Source organism: Cheilinus undulatus, linkage group 7 (assembly GCF_018320785.1).
Source record: "Cheilinus undulatus linkage group 7, ASM1832078v1, whole genome shotgun sequence".
Classification (NCBI taxonomy): domain Eukaryota; kingdom Metazoa; phylum Chordata; class Actinopteri; order Labriformes; family Labridae; genus Cheilinus; species Cheilinus undulatus.
This window is the reverse complement of record NC_054871.1, coordinates 51,183,597-51,203,143: the sequence shown is the minus strand read 5'-3', so window position 1 is coordinate 51,203,143 and position 19,547 is coordinate 51,183,597. Positions and strand designations below refer to the sequence as shown.

Sequence of the window (19,547 nt, the reverse complement as noted above, 5' to 3'; positions counted from 1 at the left end):
GTTGTAATAACAACGTTTGACTTTTTTCCATTTCAACTTTAATCTCGACTTGCCCAAAATTATTTTCTCCTTCAAAGGTGTCCCTAATCCTCTACCATAGCTGTAGATACACACAGGTGACTTATGTGACTTTGACAGGTAATGGAAGTTAGGAGAGATATTTCACCAGTTTATTAGTCATGGACATCTGCTATAGATCTAAAACATGTTAAAATATATGTATACTGAGAAAGAGGGGAAAAGCACTTCTTGTTGTCAATTATAAACTCTGGTTAAAGGTCTGTCTATAGGACACCCCATAAGAATGGGCTGCACCAAACACAAATGTATGATACTTTTGAAAATCAGTCATCACAGCCACAGATTCTGGAGCCTCTCCACTCTTTGCTAATTATCAGTAACTGCTAGCTTCATGGAGTGATTTTACTGAAAATAACTGACAAAATAACTATGCAATATTTATATCCTAGCCTTTATTATAGTAGACCTAACTTGCCAATAGGAAATGAGCCCTGCACCATGGGGATAACTTCACTAGCTAGGCAGAGTTATTTCTTGAAAAGCTTATAAAATAGCCTAAATCACAGTGTGGACTTAGGCCGTTGTACTACAGGGGTGGGATCACATGGTCTGGTGAATTGAGGATGTTGGTGTTTTTTACCAGAGGTGTTTAAACATCATGAAGAGCTGACTGAGGCAAAAAATCATTTTTGTCAAAAACGACTGAGGCCATTATTTTAGAAAGGTGATGATATGATACAGCAGGTGGCAGTATGTGTAGTGTTGGTTTGCAAATCCTCCATAAGAAGAGACAACCATGGCAACCACTCAGGCCAAAGTTAGCTTATGTGTGCAATGTTGTTTGTGTTTTTTAACTGATATGTGCTTCTCTGAGAATATGAGGACTGTTTGCTTACATGTGAACTGTTGTTGCTTCTGTTGTTCTAACTTTCTGCTGGGGTTTCAAATGTGTGTGCACAGCATACCCTGCTACATGTACGCAACAGCTGTAAAGACACAGAAGACATTTAAAATTTCCCTTACAGTCCAGTATTTGGACACGGTTGCGCTCACATTTCCTGAGCATCAGGAATAATTTCCACGACCATCTTTTGAAGCTGACTGGGGTTTGGTGCCAGAGAATGATATACTTGTGTTCACATTGGTTGAATAAATCAAATTTTAGGACCAAGTTTACCCTATTGCATGCATGAATTAGTTTCTTCTATGTTAATTTTTTCTTAGTAGTAACAAATAAATTTATGAGTCATTAAAATAATCAGTGAATAATTCAGATATAAAAATTCACAGTATACCTGCAGGTTTGCGCTATAGAAAACTTTTTTATTACCTTCTGCTCCGTCTGAGTCCAGCTCCACGTCGATCCCTCTGTTTCCTGCGAACGCCATCTCCAGCAGGCAGGAAATGAGTCCTCCATCGCTGATGTCATGTCCCGCACTCAGCAGACGTTCTGAAAGATGAGAAAAACTTCCAGATGTAATTCTCCATATATGAAGGAACAATCACGCAGTTATTAAAGAAGAATAATCCTTTAGAATCCATACAGATATAAATCATCTTTATAGATGTTAAAGTACACTAAGTAAATAGGTTTGTGCTGATAAAAGCGTACAGGAGCTGCTGCTTTTTAAACAAACCCTTCACAGATAAGTCAACATAATTCTAATAAACTCATCCAGCAGGGGGCAGTAGTTTAATGCAAAGGTAGAGACTGACCCTGAATCAGCGTCTGTGTGGTGTTGAAACAGGAAATCAACAGTTCAGGATGATCCAGATCAGGACAGACGTCGCCCAGCTGACCGAAGACCTGAGCCAGAGCTGAACCCCCCAACCGGGCCCGACCGGGGCTCAGAGGCACCCACAGCAGGACGCCTAAAACACAGGATGACGTGAGATGGATGGACAAAAATTAACCTCTGTAACAAATAAAAATGATATTGTCTTTGCACATATGTGTGTGTTTCTGTAAGTGTTGGTGTAAATCTGTCCCCCCAACACAATCCCATGTGAATCTCAATGATAACAGGATTCATTGTGAATTCATTAGAAAAAAAAATAGTTCAAGCCAATTAGATCTGATCTGATCTGAATGGAACCCACACCCATGCTGTTATGCACATAACCTGAAAACCAAATCCCAAAACCATACTCATGTGGGTCAGTGTTGAAGGTTAACTTTGGGGAGAAATGTGAACCATGGGGCAGGCATAGAAATTTTGGACCTTCTGTGCATACCAGTGAAATGCTGACCTATAATTTAGACATGGTCTGCTTTTAAAGAGTTTAATCAGCACTGAGGCTTTGCTCTGGCCAGCACTGTTGATTTCAAAGGGCAGAGCTGTTGGACCAGTAATAAAGAATACTAATCCAAGCTAATGGGTCCATTACAGACCAGTCAGAGCAGCAGAACGTCTGATGTAGCAGCCGTCCATCACCCACAAAGACTAAATTAACTAATGTGAGCTTGACAGGCAGCCAAAATCATGTTTGTTCACCATCAGTGGAGCCTTTTGAAAAATTAGGAGAAGAGCATTAACATCTGTCTCACCAAGAAATTCTTTAGGTGTGGTTCTTTGCTCTTCTTTTAACAAAGAAATGTTGTCCAGTTCTAATCAAACTGCCGCTGTAACTACATCCGTGACTCAGGACAATCCACTGACTTTGCACGGTTAGCACAGCCCTATTTTTTTACCAGCCCACGGCTCTGCTGTAATTCAGTCTTTAACGTTAGGATTGGTTGTTTGTGTGCATATTTCTGCAGAACACCTTCTTCATCTGGGTCCTCCAGGTCAGGGGTCACTGTGGCTGTGATGTCAGGACAAACGGCATATGTCGAAATAACCAGAGCACCTGAAGAACAGGTAAACAGGTTAACCTTCAGAGACAGACATTTATTTCTCCTACTTTTGCTCTCATTTATTTATCTATATTTTGCACATTTTTGCTTAAAACATTCATTTTGCTTTTGTAGTATTTTAGCTGTTTTATTAGAGCTTTTTTGCTTATGACCATCTTGTATTTCTTACTTTATTTCTGCATCAACAGAACAAAGTCAGACAGTCAGACATGTTTGGTACCTGGAGCTTTGACCGTCTCACTGCCAACTCGTGCCGCCATACTCAGAGAGTCTTTCCCGCCGTCGATGGCCACGCCAAGCTGACCCATGACCTCACACATGGCTCTGCATGCGTCCCAAAGACACGCTCCCTCACCTTGCAGCTTAGCCGCCCACATCCAGTTCCCGCTGCACTTCACATCCTGAAATACAGGAACAGTCATCTTAAACTCTGGACCTGGATTATAAATCTGTCAGGTCGTTTTGGCTTTAACGTTTCTGCTCCTTACCTTCAGTGCCGTGATTCTGGCAAACACCAGGTTGGTCAGAGCCTCGCCCACCGCCATGCGAGCCCCCGCAGCAGGGCTCAGCAGGCCTTTGATTGGCTGCTCACCGATGGCGGTCGCTGCCCCCTGGAGGCTGAACGGGGACAGAGCGACCACAGCAACATCAGCCAGCGGGGTGTGAAGAGGACCTACACATTGTTGCTGGGCAACCAGCCCTGTCACAGACCGGTCCACCTGGAGGAAGACAGAGACGGTCAGACAGGGTCTACACAGACAGGATACAGGGACAAAACCATACACTCAACTCAGAATACAATCTAAATATGTTTAACCGCCACTATTACTCAGGACATTTCCGTCCAAACAGCTGAAGTTTTCACTTCGACTGAGAGATCATTTTGTCTTAGTCAATGCTAACAGCATGATTTTTCATAGGAAGGTTGTTTTCTAGATCAGTTTTGAAATTTCCCTTTCCCATGCACACACATTTCTCCCTATAAACTGTACTAAAGAACTAAAAGAACAGTTCCATCCAGTCTCTAGGTCCTAGCAATCCTGTGTTAATTAGAAAGACTTATTATAAAGAAATAAGGACCTGTGTGAGCCGATGGAGGTTTCTCAGCCTTAGTCAGCCGAGGCCACAACAGTGGCTCCACTCAGCAGATCCCTACTTCTGTATCAGCAGGGATTGTAATACTGACATCAGCATCATTTCAGGCAGGCCTGATGGAGAAGCAGCCTGAGCGAGATCCAGATCTGGATCTCACTCAGGCTCTAGTGAAGAAGAATACGACAGCAGCAGCAGGGACGACAGGTACCAGGAAAGCTTAGCCGTCACTACCGTGCTAACAGGAACATAGAAGGGAGAGGGTCCAACTAATCCAACTGCAGTCTTTCTTAAACCACGCCCACCTTTTAGTCTTTGAGCTGTCCTAATGACCTCCTAGAATCTGCACATGTGGGACTACACTCTCCAGGATCGATGACTAAATGAAGGAATCCTCTGTGAAGCATACTTTCCAAGCAGGATCTGTCATTTTTACACATGATTTGCTCTGTACATATTTTATATGCTTATCATGATGACACCATTATTTCATCATAAATCAATATTAAATTATTTCTAATGATTTCAAAGCCACTGACTTTGAACAGTGATTGCAATTCACAAAATAGTTGCAAATTTCAAAATAAAGCTGATCACTGCATAAAACTGATGTTAAATTAAATAATTTTTCCAGTTAAATTGGAAAAAACATTACGAAAGTAAATTTTATGGCTTTTTTAATACTAAAGAATGACATGACTTTCATGCATAGCCTTTTCATAGGAAAACAGCACCATTTAGGTGTGTACAGTAAAAATCAGAACCTTTACTTATTTTTATTCCAAATTAGCCACTTACATTAAAGATTTAAAGGTTAGATTAAAAACCTGATTATTATGGGAGTAAAACTGATATTTTTACCCACAAGCGGCTTATAAGGGAGTAAAGTTTCAGAATGCAAAGTACAAAAAAGATGATGATGCATCAAAATAATATTTTTGTTGCTAATCTTTGAAACATCCAAGACTTTAATTTAAAAAATATCCCAGCTCCCCATCATGTTAATATAGAAACTTGCTCATTTTTTGTCTGATTTTCATATAAAACAGACATCAAGTATTCAAACTGGCATTTCAAGGGTTAAAAATCGGAAATAATTGAATATGTGGTCGTTACACTCAAGACTGACCTTGACTGAAAGATCTAAGCCAAAAAGGTGGAAAGTATTAAACTGTAATATTTTTTGTGTAAGTGGGCATTTTTATTCATGAATGGCTTATTTTGACGTACAATTTAAAATCTGACACTATACAAAACCACTAATGTATTAAAAGAAATTTAGTTGCTAAACCGTGCTTAAAAAACATTCCACAGTCGCGTGACCTTTATCTTTTTTTAATTACTTGTTATTTGTGTGGCCATTTTTACTTATTCCAAATATTTGATGGATTTGGTCGGGACTGAAGTTGGTTTAAAGGATGAGTTAAAAAATGTTGACTTTTTTGATAAACGTTTTTCACGATGGATGTTTTTTCCATGGCTTATTGGTTTAGTGTATAATTCTGGAGGGTCAAATACACAGTCTTTGCTAACTCTAATAAATCAATGTAATGAAGCTTAGCCAAAGTTCAAGCAGGAAGATTGTTCATTAGTAACCACTCACTCACCTGTCCCCCCTTTTCCCGCACTCCTGCTCTAGTAATAATCAATGGACGTCTACTCATTTAAGCTTTGAGCCAATCCCTTTCAGCCACAACCTCTCTCAAGCCAATCATCCTGCAGCTGTCATATTTTCAAATCTGTTCTCTTTCTTTCACAGTCGGTCTGTCGCTTCAGTGCAATCACAGCAACCCTCCTCCCCCCCAGCTACCTCCATTACATCTCATCCGTATCCAGGCCAAGCTCCTCCATGCACCCTGCATCCTTTCAATGCTACTTCCAATCATCTATCAGCATCTGGGTCAAGCTCCTCTGAAATCAGCTCCTCAAAAGTCTCTTACTCATCTAATCTTACTCCCTCCATCACCACCACCAGTGTCTAGACTCCATAGGGGAGGCCTATCTTGCCGTCTGCCTCACTACCCCTTCAAATTCATAAAGACATCACGATGGAGACTATTCACCAAAGATCATTTCACAATTTCAAACATTTCCAAACATTTCCACACTTGTAAAATAAATCATTGTTAAACTCTCCTGATTGAAATACTGTTAGTGCTGTGGGCAATCTAGATCTACACACTGCCTGGTGGTTAAACCTCTGCTTAGTTCCAGCTGCTCTACAGTGATAGTACTGTGGTTGGTCCAAATAGCTCTGGGGTTTCTCTATGGTACAAATGTTACAATCAAGGGCTGACCAAGAGGACTAATGACCTTTGACCTCAAAAATCTACTCAGTTCATCTACGGGTCAGGATGAACATTTGTGCAAAGTTTGATGCAAAAATGTAAGGATGTACCGGCAACTCCCCTGGACTTTACTTCTGCCCCAGCAGAGGTAAAACAAGATACAGTGCTAAGAATTTTATGTAATCTCTGACATGGATTAAAGTGAATAATGCCAAAATGGTTTAGAATAAACTGTACAGGGCCAGAGAGGTGGAAACACCAGCGTTGTTTGTAGTTTATAAAAGGGAATCCTGATCTTAGCTCGTTTAAAACATCCCTAATGTGTATCAACATAAGGTGCTATCACATCCTTGTATTACAAAGACTACAGGGCTTAAAGTGATATACACCCACCTTGTTGGTCAGGTAGCGTTTGGACGCCACGGCGGGCAGACGGAGGACTCGCTCCAGGGCGTCTCTGACCGTCAAACCAGCAGGAAGTACGAGCGGCTGAAAGACGGGTGTCAAACGCTGCATCTTAAACCGTTTCTGAGGCATCTTCCCCAAAACCCATTCCAGCTGCAGGTCCACGGGACAGCGCCCCCTGTCTGCTGCATCACTGAGGCCCTTCTCATCATCCACCAGAACGATCTGAGGGATCAAACAGGACATGAACACAAAAGCAGCCTTCAAATGTCAAGTCACAAAGCTATGTCATAAATCACAGCCAACAGTGACACAGACACCAAGCGATCTCATTTCCTCCTGGCTTTTCCATGGGAATACTAACACGGCACTATTTCTTTTTGTTTAAACTCCACACTGAGCAACAACACACAAGAAGACAAGGTGATGATCTAGATTAGATTTAGTTCAGAGTGACACCTCTGCTGTTTTAAGGATCTTTGAATCAGGATCTACCTTTCCATCTCCGGTGATGTTTCCAACAAAGTCGACGGGACACTTCTCTCTCCGACAGACCTGCTCCAGGAAAGCGCGGTCTGAGGGGCGGAGCAAAAGAGCGTTACTCTCCTGATACTCCGCCCCCCACAGCTCCAGCACGCTGAGGGTGGGGTCACCTTTCTGCAGGTAGAGAGAAGGAAAAACGAGTGAGGAAAATAAAGAAAAATTAGGTAAAGGGATAGAGATGAACTGGCTTTCAGCAACCAGGTCAAGGATGCATTATGGCCGCCACATCTGAGCATGAGAGGTCATAAAGCAGGTTTAGAGAAAACCTTGAGTCTGTTGACCCTGAAATAAGGGAAACTGACATTTCTGTCTCAGACGGAAGAAACTCAAACTCAAGAATGAGGGCTAAGTCAAGCTTGCTTCACAAGAAGAGGAAACTTAATCTCTGAGTCTGTTGCCATGGTAACTGAGTCTGTGAAGCTAACCTGGTCAGGAGCAGGTTTTCGTCAATCAACCCAAAGTTCCTCTCCATCTTTTATATAAATATAGAGACACTAGATTACACTGGATTAAACATGCTTTTTTATCAAACATGACGCCTTAGTTGACAGTCATAGAAGACGGGGCTGCATCGCTCCACATGTTACATTTATGTTGGCAAATATAGATTTAATAAGGCTGAACCAACATTATATGAGGATAAAAACAGAGCAAAAGCTGTGCCAGTTTGAAGAAAATCGAATGAGCTAAAGCTTTGAGAGAAGATTATGATTTCATGAGGAAAAACTGTCAGCTTACAACACTGAAGTAGTAAATTCCCCTTACTATGGTTAAAATTACTAAATAAAATACAGTAGGCATTAATTTTCATGGGAAATTTACTGCTGTCTTTCCTTATTATTTTGCAAAATAAATTTTTCTAGGCTTTTCTAGCAAAAACATGTGCCCCTGGTCTGTCTACAATCCCCCCAAAAATGAGATAAATCCATCCCCTTCTCCACCTTTCAGGAAATGTGTGCTGAAACAAGCTGTTCTCAGATTTCCCCCTCATGATGTCATGTGGTGAGTTAGCCCCACCCCCAGGCTTGAATGGCTCTTCCTGCTTGGAAGAAAGTCCTGCCCTCCTCTCTACAGCTGGCAGCTGTAGAGAGCAGAGAAGGATCAGGAGAGCCACATCCATTTCCTGAGAAGGGCATGGTCAGGGGCGGAGTCAGACAGCTCATTAACATTTAAAGACACAGACACAGAAACGGCTCGTTCTGAGCAGCGCTGAAACAGAGGGGTTTTTAAACATGCAAAAATCCAATACCAGAGTGTTTTTTTCAGCAACAAACTTCACAGGCATGTTTTGGGGACCTCTGAGACCGATATAAACTTGTCTTAAAAGGGTAAAATATGTGACCTTTAAAAAATTAGCCAAATTGTTAAAAATAAAAACTTATATTGTACAATCAATAGCCTACATGTAATTTAGTAATCTGAAAAAAAATGATGAAAATAATAACATACATTGGATTACAGACTTTTAGGATAAGGATCATTTATTCTTATTCATAATGGTACTCTTATTAATGCATCTTAATTATCAAACTTTTTATTGATAATATTAGTAATATTAACAGGAATATTGGTGCATTTGGAGTGGAAAAACGAGACAGTATGTTTTTAACTGAACTCATGCTTTGTATCTATTTTATAGTAGTAATTAAACCCATTAAAACCACAATTTTTAATCCTCTAACCATCACAGCAAAAAAAAAAACAAGCATTTATGATATAAGGCTTTCATTCTGGAGTCACTGCATCAAATTTGCAGTTCTTCCTGTTTGTCAGGAAACATGTTTTTTTCTTAAAATAATAAAATGCATAAAAATCAAAGTTGCTGCATATTCAAGGCTAATCTTAAGAAAATCCAATTTGCATGTGGGATATGAAACATTTCATTTTTGGCCTTTTAACTACAAAAATCAGGATTTTTACACTTAAACTGGCCTTGAAAGGGTTAATTCGTAAAGATTATTCAATACTTATGATCAGGTCTGATCTTGATTAAAAAAAAAAAATCTATGAAAAAAGTGGATTTTTTAAAATGTGTAGTATTTTTATCTGTATTTATGTATGGCGTTCATTTCTGAACACCGTTAGTGTCCTCGAGTCAAAACAAGAAGTGAGCACTGGAGATGGTGGAGCTGAGCAGAGCAGCTCTATTTGTCATCTGTTGTTAGTTTTCTGGTGGTGAAATTATCACACTGTGCATTTGAAACATATTTGACAAGGACATTTTCACATTATAATGAATACTAAACAAAGAGGCATTCATGAGAACTAGTGATGTGCGATACCACTGATTTCCTTTCCGATCCGATACCAAGTACAATTCAGGCTGGTATCGCCGATACTGATCCGATACCGATACTTGCCATGAATTCTTAATCTTATTTAGGTTCAGCTATGTGTGCAGACTCTCAAAACAGCCTACACTAAAACTAAAGAATTAACAGTTTTCATACACTTGCCATTTCATATAAAAAGCTGTTACTCATTGAAATTACTATTAAAATACATAATTTAATGACAATAAAATAAATGTCACAATAATTGCATAAGTTCGTCACAACCAACATTTCAAAATATTCAATTAACCATCAGTCAAAACAAATGATACTGAAAATAATACAAGAAAAATATTTTAGAGAAACAATGTTATTATCTATCTTATTTATAAAATGTTTTTCAGTTTTATCTTAGCTTTATTTTAGCCCTCAATGGCTGTTTTATTGCAAGTATAATGTATATTTTAGTAACACCTAGCCTATGTAATCCACTTTAAATGTTTTACTTTACAGGTGACCTTACCTGACTAAATCTAGGCCTACTGAATAGATGTGAGGTGATCTCAGGGACATAGATTTTTACTCAAAGCTGAGCTCATGCAGTTGTTTATTGTAGCATTTATTTATTTCATTACTAATTTAATAACCATATTTATATTAATGAACATTTGTATAGAATAGGATTCCGTATATTTAAGGATGCAGGGAACTCCCGTTGTTTGATCATTAAAATAAAACCTAAGTCTAGTAGACAGACGTATATCACTACACATCTCCAACAGCTCCTTATTCTTTCTGTTCTTTCTGTACCTGGATAGTTTCTGCCTGCAGCACCGGGACTCCGAGAGTGACGTCTGTCTCGTCCTAGCAGCACCTGTCTCTCTCCTCTCCTGCTCTCTGGATCGCCTCATCATATTCTGTTTATGGTTGATTCTCTGATGTTTAACTATCTTAATACTTAACTGTCTTCTCACATACATCACATGCCGCGTCGTTGTTGTTTATGGAGCTGAAATATGTCCCCACATGACTACGTTTTAACGAGCAGCAGCCCGTTGTGACCAGTGACGCTCTTATAGAGCCGTATTACGCATGTGACTGACAGGCGGAAGAAGAAGTAGTTCCTACTAACTGGGAATCATTACACAAGTTTGTGATAGTGTTTTTACTCTCCATTGTATTCCTGTTAATGGCAAACTACACATTTGTCCACATTTATTAAAATATTGATATTTTTGTATGAGAATCTATTCTAAAACGTAAGACTCTGGTATCGGAGGGATCGATACTTCAGTATCGATCTGCACATCACTAATGAGAACTCTCACAGCTGCTGTAGCGGCGCCCTCTACAGACACACTCAGACACAGTCACTAATCTTTACCTTGAATCTGCTGCAGTAGATCACAGCTCCTGCAGGCTCACTCAGCTCCTTCAGTACGTTACCTGATAAGAAATAAATATCCATTAACATTTGATATAACTAACCTATTAATGAATTCATCATCAGTGTTGTACGTGAACCCTGAGGAGCTGTGTCCTACCATTTCCCCCTGCCCCCTGGTCATGGATGCTGCAGATCAGGTTCCCTCCTCCTCTCTCCAGGCACGCCCTGAGAGCACGGTTCATCTTCTGCTCCATCTCAGCGTCTCCTCTCTGCACCGCCCCCAGGTCTCTGTCACTGGAGTTATCCCCCTGAACCTGCAGGACAAGAAACGGTTAAAGAAAAAGCAACCTGTGCATCCATTCATCATAGAGAGTTCAACTACACACCTGCACAGAGGATGCAGCCCCTCCTCCAACGCCAATCCTGTACACCGGCCCCCCGATCTTCACCACCTCCATACCTGATAGGAGAGGAACAGGAAGTAACGTTCTATACCGAGCCTGTTCTGGGTAAATAAAGATTAAACCTTACCGATCACTGGGGCTGCTTTCTTTATGTGAGCATCCTCTATGGAGCCCAGACCGCCGCTGAACATGATTGGTTTGATCCATTCTCGCCGCTCCCCGTTAGGCAGCCGCATCCCGAAAGAACGAGCAAATCCTACAAGAGAGAAAGGTTAAAAGCAGGCCAGGTGCTTTCAACAGGTCAATCCCAGCATGCATTAGGAGGTTTATACCTGATAGGACAGGTTCTCCAAACTTGTTGCCATAGTCAGAGGCTCCATCACTCGCTTCGATGGCCACCTGCAGGGGCGGGGCAAAGCTAGGAGGGTACTCCCAGCCATCACCGTCACACTCCCAGGGAAGGGAGTAACCTGCAGACCGGGACAGAGACAATCAGCACTCAATCCTGAGGTCTGGCACGCGCTAAAAGATTTTTAAAACCTTAACCATCGATCCATTATCTACACTGCTTTACCTAATCTGGGTTGCAGAGGCTGGAGCCCTGCTGCCATTGTGGGAGAGATGGGACAGCCTGTACTGTCACCACCGACCAATCACAGGGCTGACATGTAGGGACAAACAACCAGGCACACTCATAACTACGGTCAATTTAGAGCAGGGGTTCTCGAAGTTTTGATAGCTGAGGGCCAATTTAGGAACCCAACATTGGACTGAGGGCCGCCAAAGGAAAAAAAACAGAAAAAAAACAAAAACAAACAAAAAAAAAACCCAGAAAATAAATTCTCATTTGTGATCATTTTAATGACCAGTTTGCATCTCTACAATTTGCATTTATTGGTCTGCATTTAGTAATGTGCAATAAACACAATTTAAATAATAAATGAGGCTAAACCTGGCAAAACTTGAGAAAACCTTGAGAAACACTGTAATGCACACAAAATGGGGTTTTCTGCCCTCTATAGTCAAATTTGGGATATAACAGTCCTGTTTGCTGTCCATTTCAGAATATATATTTAAAAACTTATTTAGAACAGTCAGTCTCAGTGTGCCTTGCTTCCTGTCTTATTAATTGCGGACTGCGAGAAATGTTTCTGCGGGCTGCCATTGGCTCGCGGGCCACACTTTGAGAACTTATGATTTAGAGTCACAAATTAACCTAACGAGCATGTTGGTGGTGGAAGGAAGTACACGGAGAGAACTCATGCATGCAAAGGGACAACACACAAACTCTGCAAAGAAAAACCCTGACAGACCAAAATCTTTACTGATGTTGTAAATCTGAAGACACTCCACACATGGTGAAATAAAGTGGGTTTGTTTTTATAGTCCACACACTGACAGATTCACTCACCAACAAAGTTTTACCCCCAGACAAAGAGATTAACTAGAATGGCTGTCTGAGGCGGCAGACCCACGCCTAAGCAGCGCCACCAAGGAACTTACGCTCCCATTGATTACTATGGTGTTCAAAATTTGGATGTCCGAGAAAAACTGCACAGGTGTGCGGATCATCACCAAAATCTAATCGATTCTTCCCTGTCACTATTCCAATATTCCCTGAAAGTTTGGTGAAGATCCGACTTTACTTTCTTGAGTTATAAAAGCTTATAAGTTATAAAAAGCTTGGATTTATGTCACACCTTTCATTGGACCCAAGGTCACTTCAAAGAACAACAGAGGACACAACTCAAAAAACCCACAAAGGCTGGCCTTACACCAGAGGACTCTGCTAAAACTCTTAAAAGACTCTAAAAAAGACACCTGAGACCCTCTCACATCTAAAGACAACTTGTCAGCAAGCCGTTGAGTTTTTAGTCTCAGACTAAGATTTTACAAAGACTGGGGGTCACTAGCTACAAGACCAGAGTCTTCTTAGGATTATTTCCCATCATGCATCTGGTGGAAATTCACAACAACAATTTCTGGGCAGAGAACAAGATGTAGAAGGATACTGAGATCATTTACATCGAGTAGAAACAAAAGGAAAGTTAAAAACAAGCAACTTTGCATGTTGGTGCAACAACCGAGGAACTGTCCCGGAAACACTTCAGAATAACAGTACCATATGAAAACGTGAGTCGTCTCAGCATGGAAACAAACCGATCTGGCTTTTATTTTGAAAATCCCAGTGGAGGTTTATGTTTCCTGTCATGTCAGCCTGGAATAAACAGACACACAGGAGCAGAGATATGACTGCAGCTCTGAGCAGGAAAGTTTTTTAGTCTTTTGAGTCATGAGCAGACATTCAGCAGCTCTAGAATGATCTACACTCACATTGGTATTTTGAAGAATTAAGTGAATTAATGTGCTTACACAAAGCCAGCTCCCATTGGTCCAGGATGTGAAACACAACTTGCATACAACCAGACTTAAAACTTAAGACAATATCAAAGAAGTCTGATATTATCGTAACGCCAAGACTGAAGAAAGACCGCCTTAAAACTGCTAAAATCCAGTCTTATGACCACCTTACACCTAACAATTATGACAACAGGAGCGAATTGTGACTTTAGCAAGACTCCCATGATTTTAATGTGACTTTGAAACTTTGTCTGCGACCTTGACATCAGAGGAAAAGTCGTGAGGTCTAAGGCCGCCTTAAGTCGAAAAAAAGCCTTAAAGTGTTTCACTGACACTCACCTGGAATGTGCAAGTTTCCAAAGCAGTATCCTGCTGTTCCAGCGATGACATGCCCCCCCCTCCCTGCACTCTGCACGTCCCTGATACGACCTCCTGTCCCCGTGGTCGCTCCGCTGAACGGGGCCACACCTGCAGGTCAGGTCAGAGGTGAGTGCTGGAACAGATCGTGTTTGTGTGTGTGTGTTGAAACACACTGACCTGTGGGGAAGTTGTGAGTCTCTGCTGTGAAGATGACGTGCCTTAGAGACCGCCGGGTCTCGTATGGACTCGGCTGAGACGGATCCTCGGGATAAATACACTCCAGCTCCATCCCCTGGATACCACTGAACATGATGCACAAGTTTAGCCTGATATACACACTTGTGTCAAATCTACATCATCTCAGATGCCTATGCATGCACCTCCTCAAAAACGTAACTACACCTCAGAATGGTGCAGATATGAGCCCTGTGATTGGTCTGCTGGGAAGCGCTGGTGACTGCAAGAGTCTGAAATGTTTACTGGCGTACTGTGTGTACTAGATAAATGGCAGTGGATGATGGTACGACTGGTCAAATCTGCTCAAATATCAGAAGTGCATTTCCTCCTCCATGTCTCTCAGTGACAGAACAGGTGCTGAAAATCCTAATCCTCATCCTCAGCTTTACTTTCTATCTCCTAGGATGGCAGGAAATGTGACGGTAGGAGCAGGAACTGGCATAAAGCTCCCACTACCCACTGCTATTATAACAGAGCACTGCAGAAGGACAGTGGACTGACCATCACAGAGATACGTAAACCCGTCCACAGACGCCGGCGTTTACCTGCTGTTGTCACAGAACTTGATGATGTTGTTGTCGTTGCTGTGTCGTTGTGTCTTCATGATGAGGCTGAACAGCGTCTCCTGCTGCTCCTCACCGTCGATCTCCATCACTCCTCTGAAGAACCAGTGACGGCTGTGCTCACTGTAACGGACAGATACCTTAGCGACACAACATCACACACACACCTGAGCCACATCTCACACACACACCTGTTGGACTGGGCCAGGTCAAAGCACTCCACACTCGTCGGGTTTCTCCCAATCTTCTGGAACATGGAAGTGTAAAAGTCCAGATCCCAGGAGTCAAAGGCCAAACCTGATCCACAGTGATACACGTTAGACACAACAACACACTATTTACACAACAATACCAAGCCAGAGGGAAAGAAAGCAGCTGGGAAGTTTTCATTACTGCAGTGGTTTCTCATCTGTAATGTTTGTTCATTGAAAAAGATGGCAAAAGAAGTGAACATGAAGAGAAAAAGAAGACCAAGAACACCAACAATGGTATGATTATTTTTGTCTCTCTAAATGATTAGTAGATGACATTTTATGATCGATCTCTAGGAAGTTTATCAAATAATCTCATATATGGCATTCTTGAACTGATGACTGAGAATAATCAGGTTAAAGAAGCATGTAAACCAGCATTACTCAACCCTGCTCAACCAAAGAGCCAAATTGTTGAAAAATACCTTTGCAAGAGCCACAATCTAAGGGGTGAAAGTGGCAATAAAAATAAGTATAAGCTGGCAAATAGGTGAAAAAGCTGGAAAAAAAAAGTGGCCAAAAAAGGGTGAACAGGGGGAAAATAAGCAGAAATGGCAATAACTGGGTGAAAAATGACAAAAAATATGGAGAAAAAGTGGCAGAAATGGGTGAGACGTGACAAAAAAAATGACCTCCAGGTGGCGATAATGGTAAAAAAGCGGCAAAAATGTGGGAAAAAAACGAGTGAAAAGTGACTAAAATTGACAAAAAGCTGCCAAACGGTGGGGAAAATGAGTGAAAAGTAAATAAAATTGGAAAAAAAAGCAAAAAGGTGGGGGAAAATGAGTGAAAACTGGCCAAAATTGGCAAAAAGCAGCAAAAAGGTGGGGGAAAATGGGAAAAGTGACATGCAATGGCAAGAGGCACCTTACAAGGGCAAAAATTGGAAAAAGGGGAAAAATTGGCAAAAAAATGCAAATAAGGGCAATGAAAATATACAGGCGAAAAATAAAGGTTGACAATTAAATTTGACAATTAAAGCCTGCTGTATAAGTGTGGGAAACAAATTGCAATGGATAATTATGGGGTCAAAGTTTCCCTTTTATTGTTTTTTTTGGGGGAGTCATATTTGAAATTTAGACATAAAAGAGCCACAAATCCTCACAGAAGAGCCACACGTTGAGTAACACTGATGTAAACATAAATAATCAGGGGCTTTAGCAACAAATTAGAAACACATATGCAATAAGCTATACATAAAATCCGTTAACCAGCACTAGTAGACTGTGATGATTAAATGCAGCTGTATTTAATCATGAAATATTTATGCCAAAAATGTAAAACCTAAATAAAGTTAAGATAACCTGATTAAGCTAACTTTACAGTGTTTTTAATCCAACCATCCCTGTTTTTATCACCGTCATCAGGCTGCTATAGCCACCAGCAAAAATGGCAGCATCCTTCAACGGATTTTTAGAATGAACAATAAAGTAGGGATGGCTGTCACAGGTCTGCAAACTGTGATCCTGGTTTAATTAACAGTAAAAACAGATTTGCAATGCAAAGCTTGAGTGAGGATTGCAAACCTGTGGGCATGGATTATAACCATGCAAAGCTGATGGATTTACAGTTGTAGCTGCAGCAGCAGTTGTATCAGAAATGAGCCACATTCTTTTATAAATAAGAACAAATAAGTGGAGATTTGCAGAGGAAGCTTTCCTTATGGGGACGATGTTTTTGCCTTGGCATGAGTTTTATCCACTATGAAGCTCCACCGTCTGGAAACTACAGTAGCGCCTTACTGCGGGTATGAGGCTACTTACCAGAGCTGCACATGTCTACTATGTCATTTTGTGTTTGATTTCATTTCATTTTCATTTCATTCATTTCATTTTCATTTCATTTTGTTTGTTTCTGATTGGCCCGTCATGAACGTGACAGACAGAACGTCCAGTCACCTGTCCTGTCCTGCCCAGACACTCTGTGTAAGAGCTTTCCCAGATGAATGTAAAATAATCCACGACATGGATCTATAAAACAGTCTATCTGGTGATTCAGCTCACATGGATGATAAACATGTGTAACATGTAATGTTTGAGGCTAATAAAGTTGTGAACATAATAAAACGGAGAGACAAAGAAGCTTATGAGTAAATAAATTCACACTTTAAACACACAATCATGTCGTGATAAAATATCCTCATGCCAAAGTTATCACACACCACATATTTTCCTCACACAGCGCAGGACTAGTAGTATTTGGATTTTCCTTGAAGTCAGTGAACACATCACAGCTCTTTAACACACCGATCCAACAATAAACACACATTATTGTATTAGTGAGATAATTAGCAGCATCACTGCAGTCCTGTGACCTTAACCACTGCCATGCATCATGTGACATTCATGAAATCATTACCTCAGCAGCAGAGAGCTCAAAGGACGCTGACAGAGGAGGAGGAAAGAGAAGAAGAAGAAGAAAAGGAGGAATATGGATGTTAGCATGAAGAACAATGGGAGTTTGTAAAGATTAGAAAAGTCATGACACCAGATTTATAAACTTCGATATGATTCTAGTAAAAATTAATAGACAAATACCCGTATGACAGCCAACATTGGGCAACCTACTGCTTTTAATTATCAAAACCTGCAGACAAATCAGGCCCACAGTCGTCTAGTGTGTAGCTCTACGGCTGTTTCAGACTGGGTATTGTTTGCTGCTTCTGCTGTCACAGCCGTCTTTCTTCATCAAGTTTATTCCAGTAAATCTCCCTACAGGTGATCTGATTCACCGGGGAAATTCAGAATAAAAGCTTTCTGATCAAATGAGGTGAGTTTCTCCACAGAAATGCCAACAAGGCTTTTACTTTGAAAATCACAAACCAGAAACGTAACCATACTGTCTTTACCCTCTCTGTGACATAATTTACTGATGTGGACATACATTTCAGCTGAAACAAAGTAAATATGGCTCTCATTAACCAGTCCTCAGCCAAAGACATCTGCAGCTTGTTATAAAAATAGGCGAACTCTCTATTCTCTACATCAGTAATTCTCAACCGGTCAAAGTCTCAGGGCCAACCAATATCTTTGATGACAAATCACTACCTAGATTTTCAAAAAAATGCATGTTTAAATAAATAACTAGAAAAGCACTCAGAGAGCACAGACCTCCGCCATTAGCCCTATCTCCCAATAGTGAAGAATCCTTTAAAAACATTCCTGGATCCAGACGGTGATCCGGATCACTCCCAAAATCTAATTCGCCGATAACTCCCTCCCCGGTGGGGTGGAGACACGGTGAGGCAAAGCATTGGCTTCGCTACGTGTGGACTGTCATGGTGGAAGCACACATGGTCTCACCGGATGACCGAAAGTCAAGGCAGAAGGGGAATATTCCTCTATTCCTCCCAGCATTGTGAGTATTCTTGCAACAATTCGCTGTCTTTCTCGTTGTTACGCTCCGACTTGTCTCCTCGACCGGGCATGCCTCTTTCAAACTTTATAAACTCCAAAACTTTGAATAGAAACACACCAAAAACATGCTGCTGGGATTGAAGTTACTCATGTCCGCCATCTCCTGGTGTGAAGTGGTAACAGCGCAGACCTCCGCCATTAGCCCTATCTCCCAATAGTAAAGAATCCTTTGAGAAATTCCTGGATGCAGCTGGTGATCCGGATCAGTCCCAAAATCTAATCAGTTCTTCCTTATGCCATTTCTGACATTTCCTGAAAATTTCATGAAAATCCGTCCATGACTTTTTGAGTTATGTTGCTAACAAACAAACTAACTAAACACATGTTTTACACCCCCTTTCCCCATGATAATGTGTACATTTTAGATTTGATCTGATATTTGGGATGAGTAGGACCTGATGAGTTTGAAAGCTCAGGTTTGTCTCTGAACAAGAATTAGTTTTAACCAAAAACACTAACAAATGTCCACAGATGGACCTCAAGGATTTTTTCAGCCCAAGTATGAACAAAATTTCCACTAACAATTCTGAAATCCTTGGGCATTTTTCCATCTCAAAATCCACACTAATACCATAATAAAAAAAGAAAAACACTGAAAATTTCTGCCAAATTTTTTAAACATTTTTTTAAGTATCCTATAAAAAGTACCCAAAAATATCTTCAAATATTCCCCAAAAGTTTCAGTGAAAATGTTTTCATAAAGAATAAAGAGTCCAAAAAAATGCCATAAATATCATGCAAATTCCTATTTTTTTAGCAAACTACCCCTAGAATTTCTTATGACAAAATTTATAAATACTTTCCCCTAAACTCCATAAAAATTTCCCAAACATCCAAAAAAAAAAAAAATCCCTGAAATTTCTGTGAAAATAACCAAAAATTTCAAAGCAAATTTCCAGTCAAAAACTCTAATCAAATTCTTAAAAATTAAAAAATCATTTCCTAAATTTACATTAAATTGTCCAATTAAACTCCCCCAAGAATCCAAATAAATTTCCCAAATTCCAATTAAAATGGGAAAAAGATCAAGGCAAAATTTAGGGAAAAAACTCACATCAATAACTCTCAACATTTCAAGCAAATTACTTA

General features: G+C 40.5%; 1 protein-coding gene across 1 annotated transcript in view; it reads right to left on the bottom strand.

Annotated features, from left to right (window-relative positions):
* pfas (phosphoribosylformylglycinamidine synthase) overlaps positions 1–19,547 on the bottom strand; it is a 28,252-nt gene that overhangs the window by 4,641 nt on the left and 4,064 nt on the right. Inside the window, exons 6-21 of the mRNA XM_041792213.1 lie at positions 14,983–15,088; positions 14,774–14,914; positions 14,169–14,293; positions 13,971–14,099; positions 11,603–11,740; positions 11,398–11,526; positions 11,253–11,326; positions 11,024–11,180; positions 10,864–10,925; positions 7,159–7,320; positions 6,652–6,888; positions 3,367–3,597; positions 3,099–3,279; positions 2,788–2,871; positions 1,738–1,893; positions 1,352–1,471 (exon numbers count right to left, since the gene is read on the bottom strand). Coding sequence (XP_041648147.1) covers positions 1,352–1,471; positions 1,738–1,893; positions 2,788–2,871; positions 3,099–3,279; positions 3,367–3,597; positions 6,652–6,888; positions 7,159–7,320; positions 10,864–10,925; positions 11,024–11,180; positions 11,253–11,326; positions 11,398–11,526; positions 11,603–11,740; positions 13,971–14,099; positions 14,169–14,293; positions 14,774–14,914; positions 14,983–15,088 — 2,232 coding nt within the window. The remainder of the gene's footprint in view (positions 1–1,351; positions 1,472–1,737; positions 1,894–2,787; positions 2,872–3,098; positions 3,280–3,366; positions 3,598–6,651; positions 6,889–7,158; positions 7,321–10,863; positions 10,926–11,023; positions 11,181–11,252; positions 11,327–11,397; positions 11,527–11,602; positions 11,741–13,970; positions 14,100–14,168; positions 14,294–14,773; positions 14,915–14,982; positions 15,089–19,547) is intronic.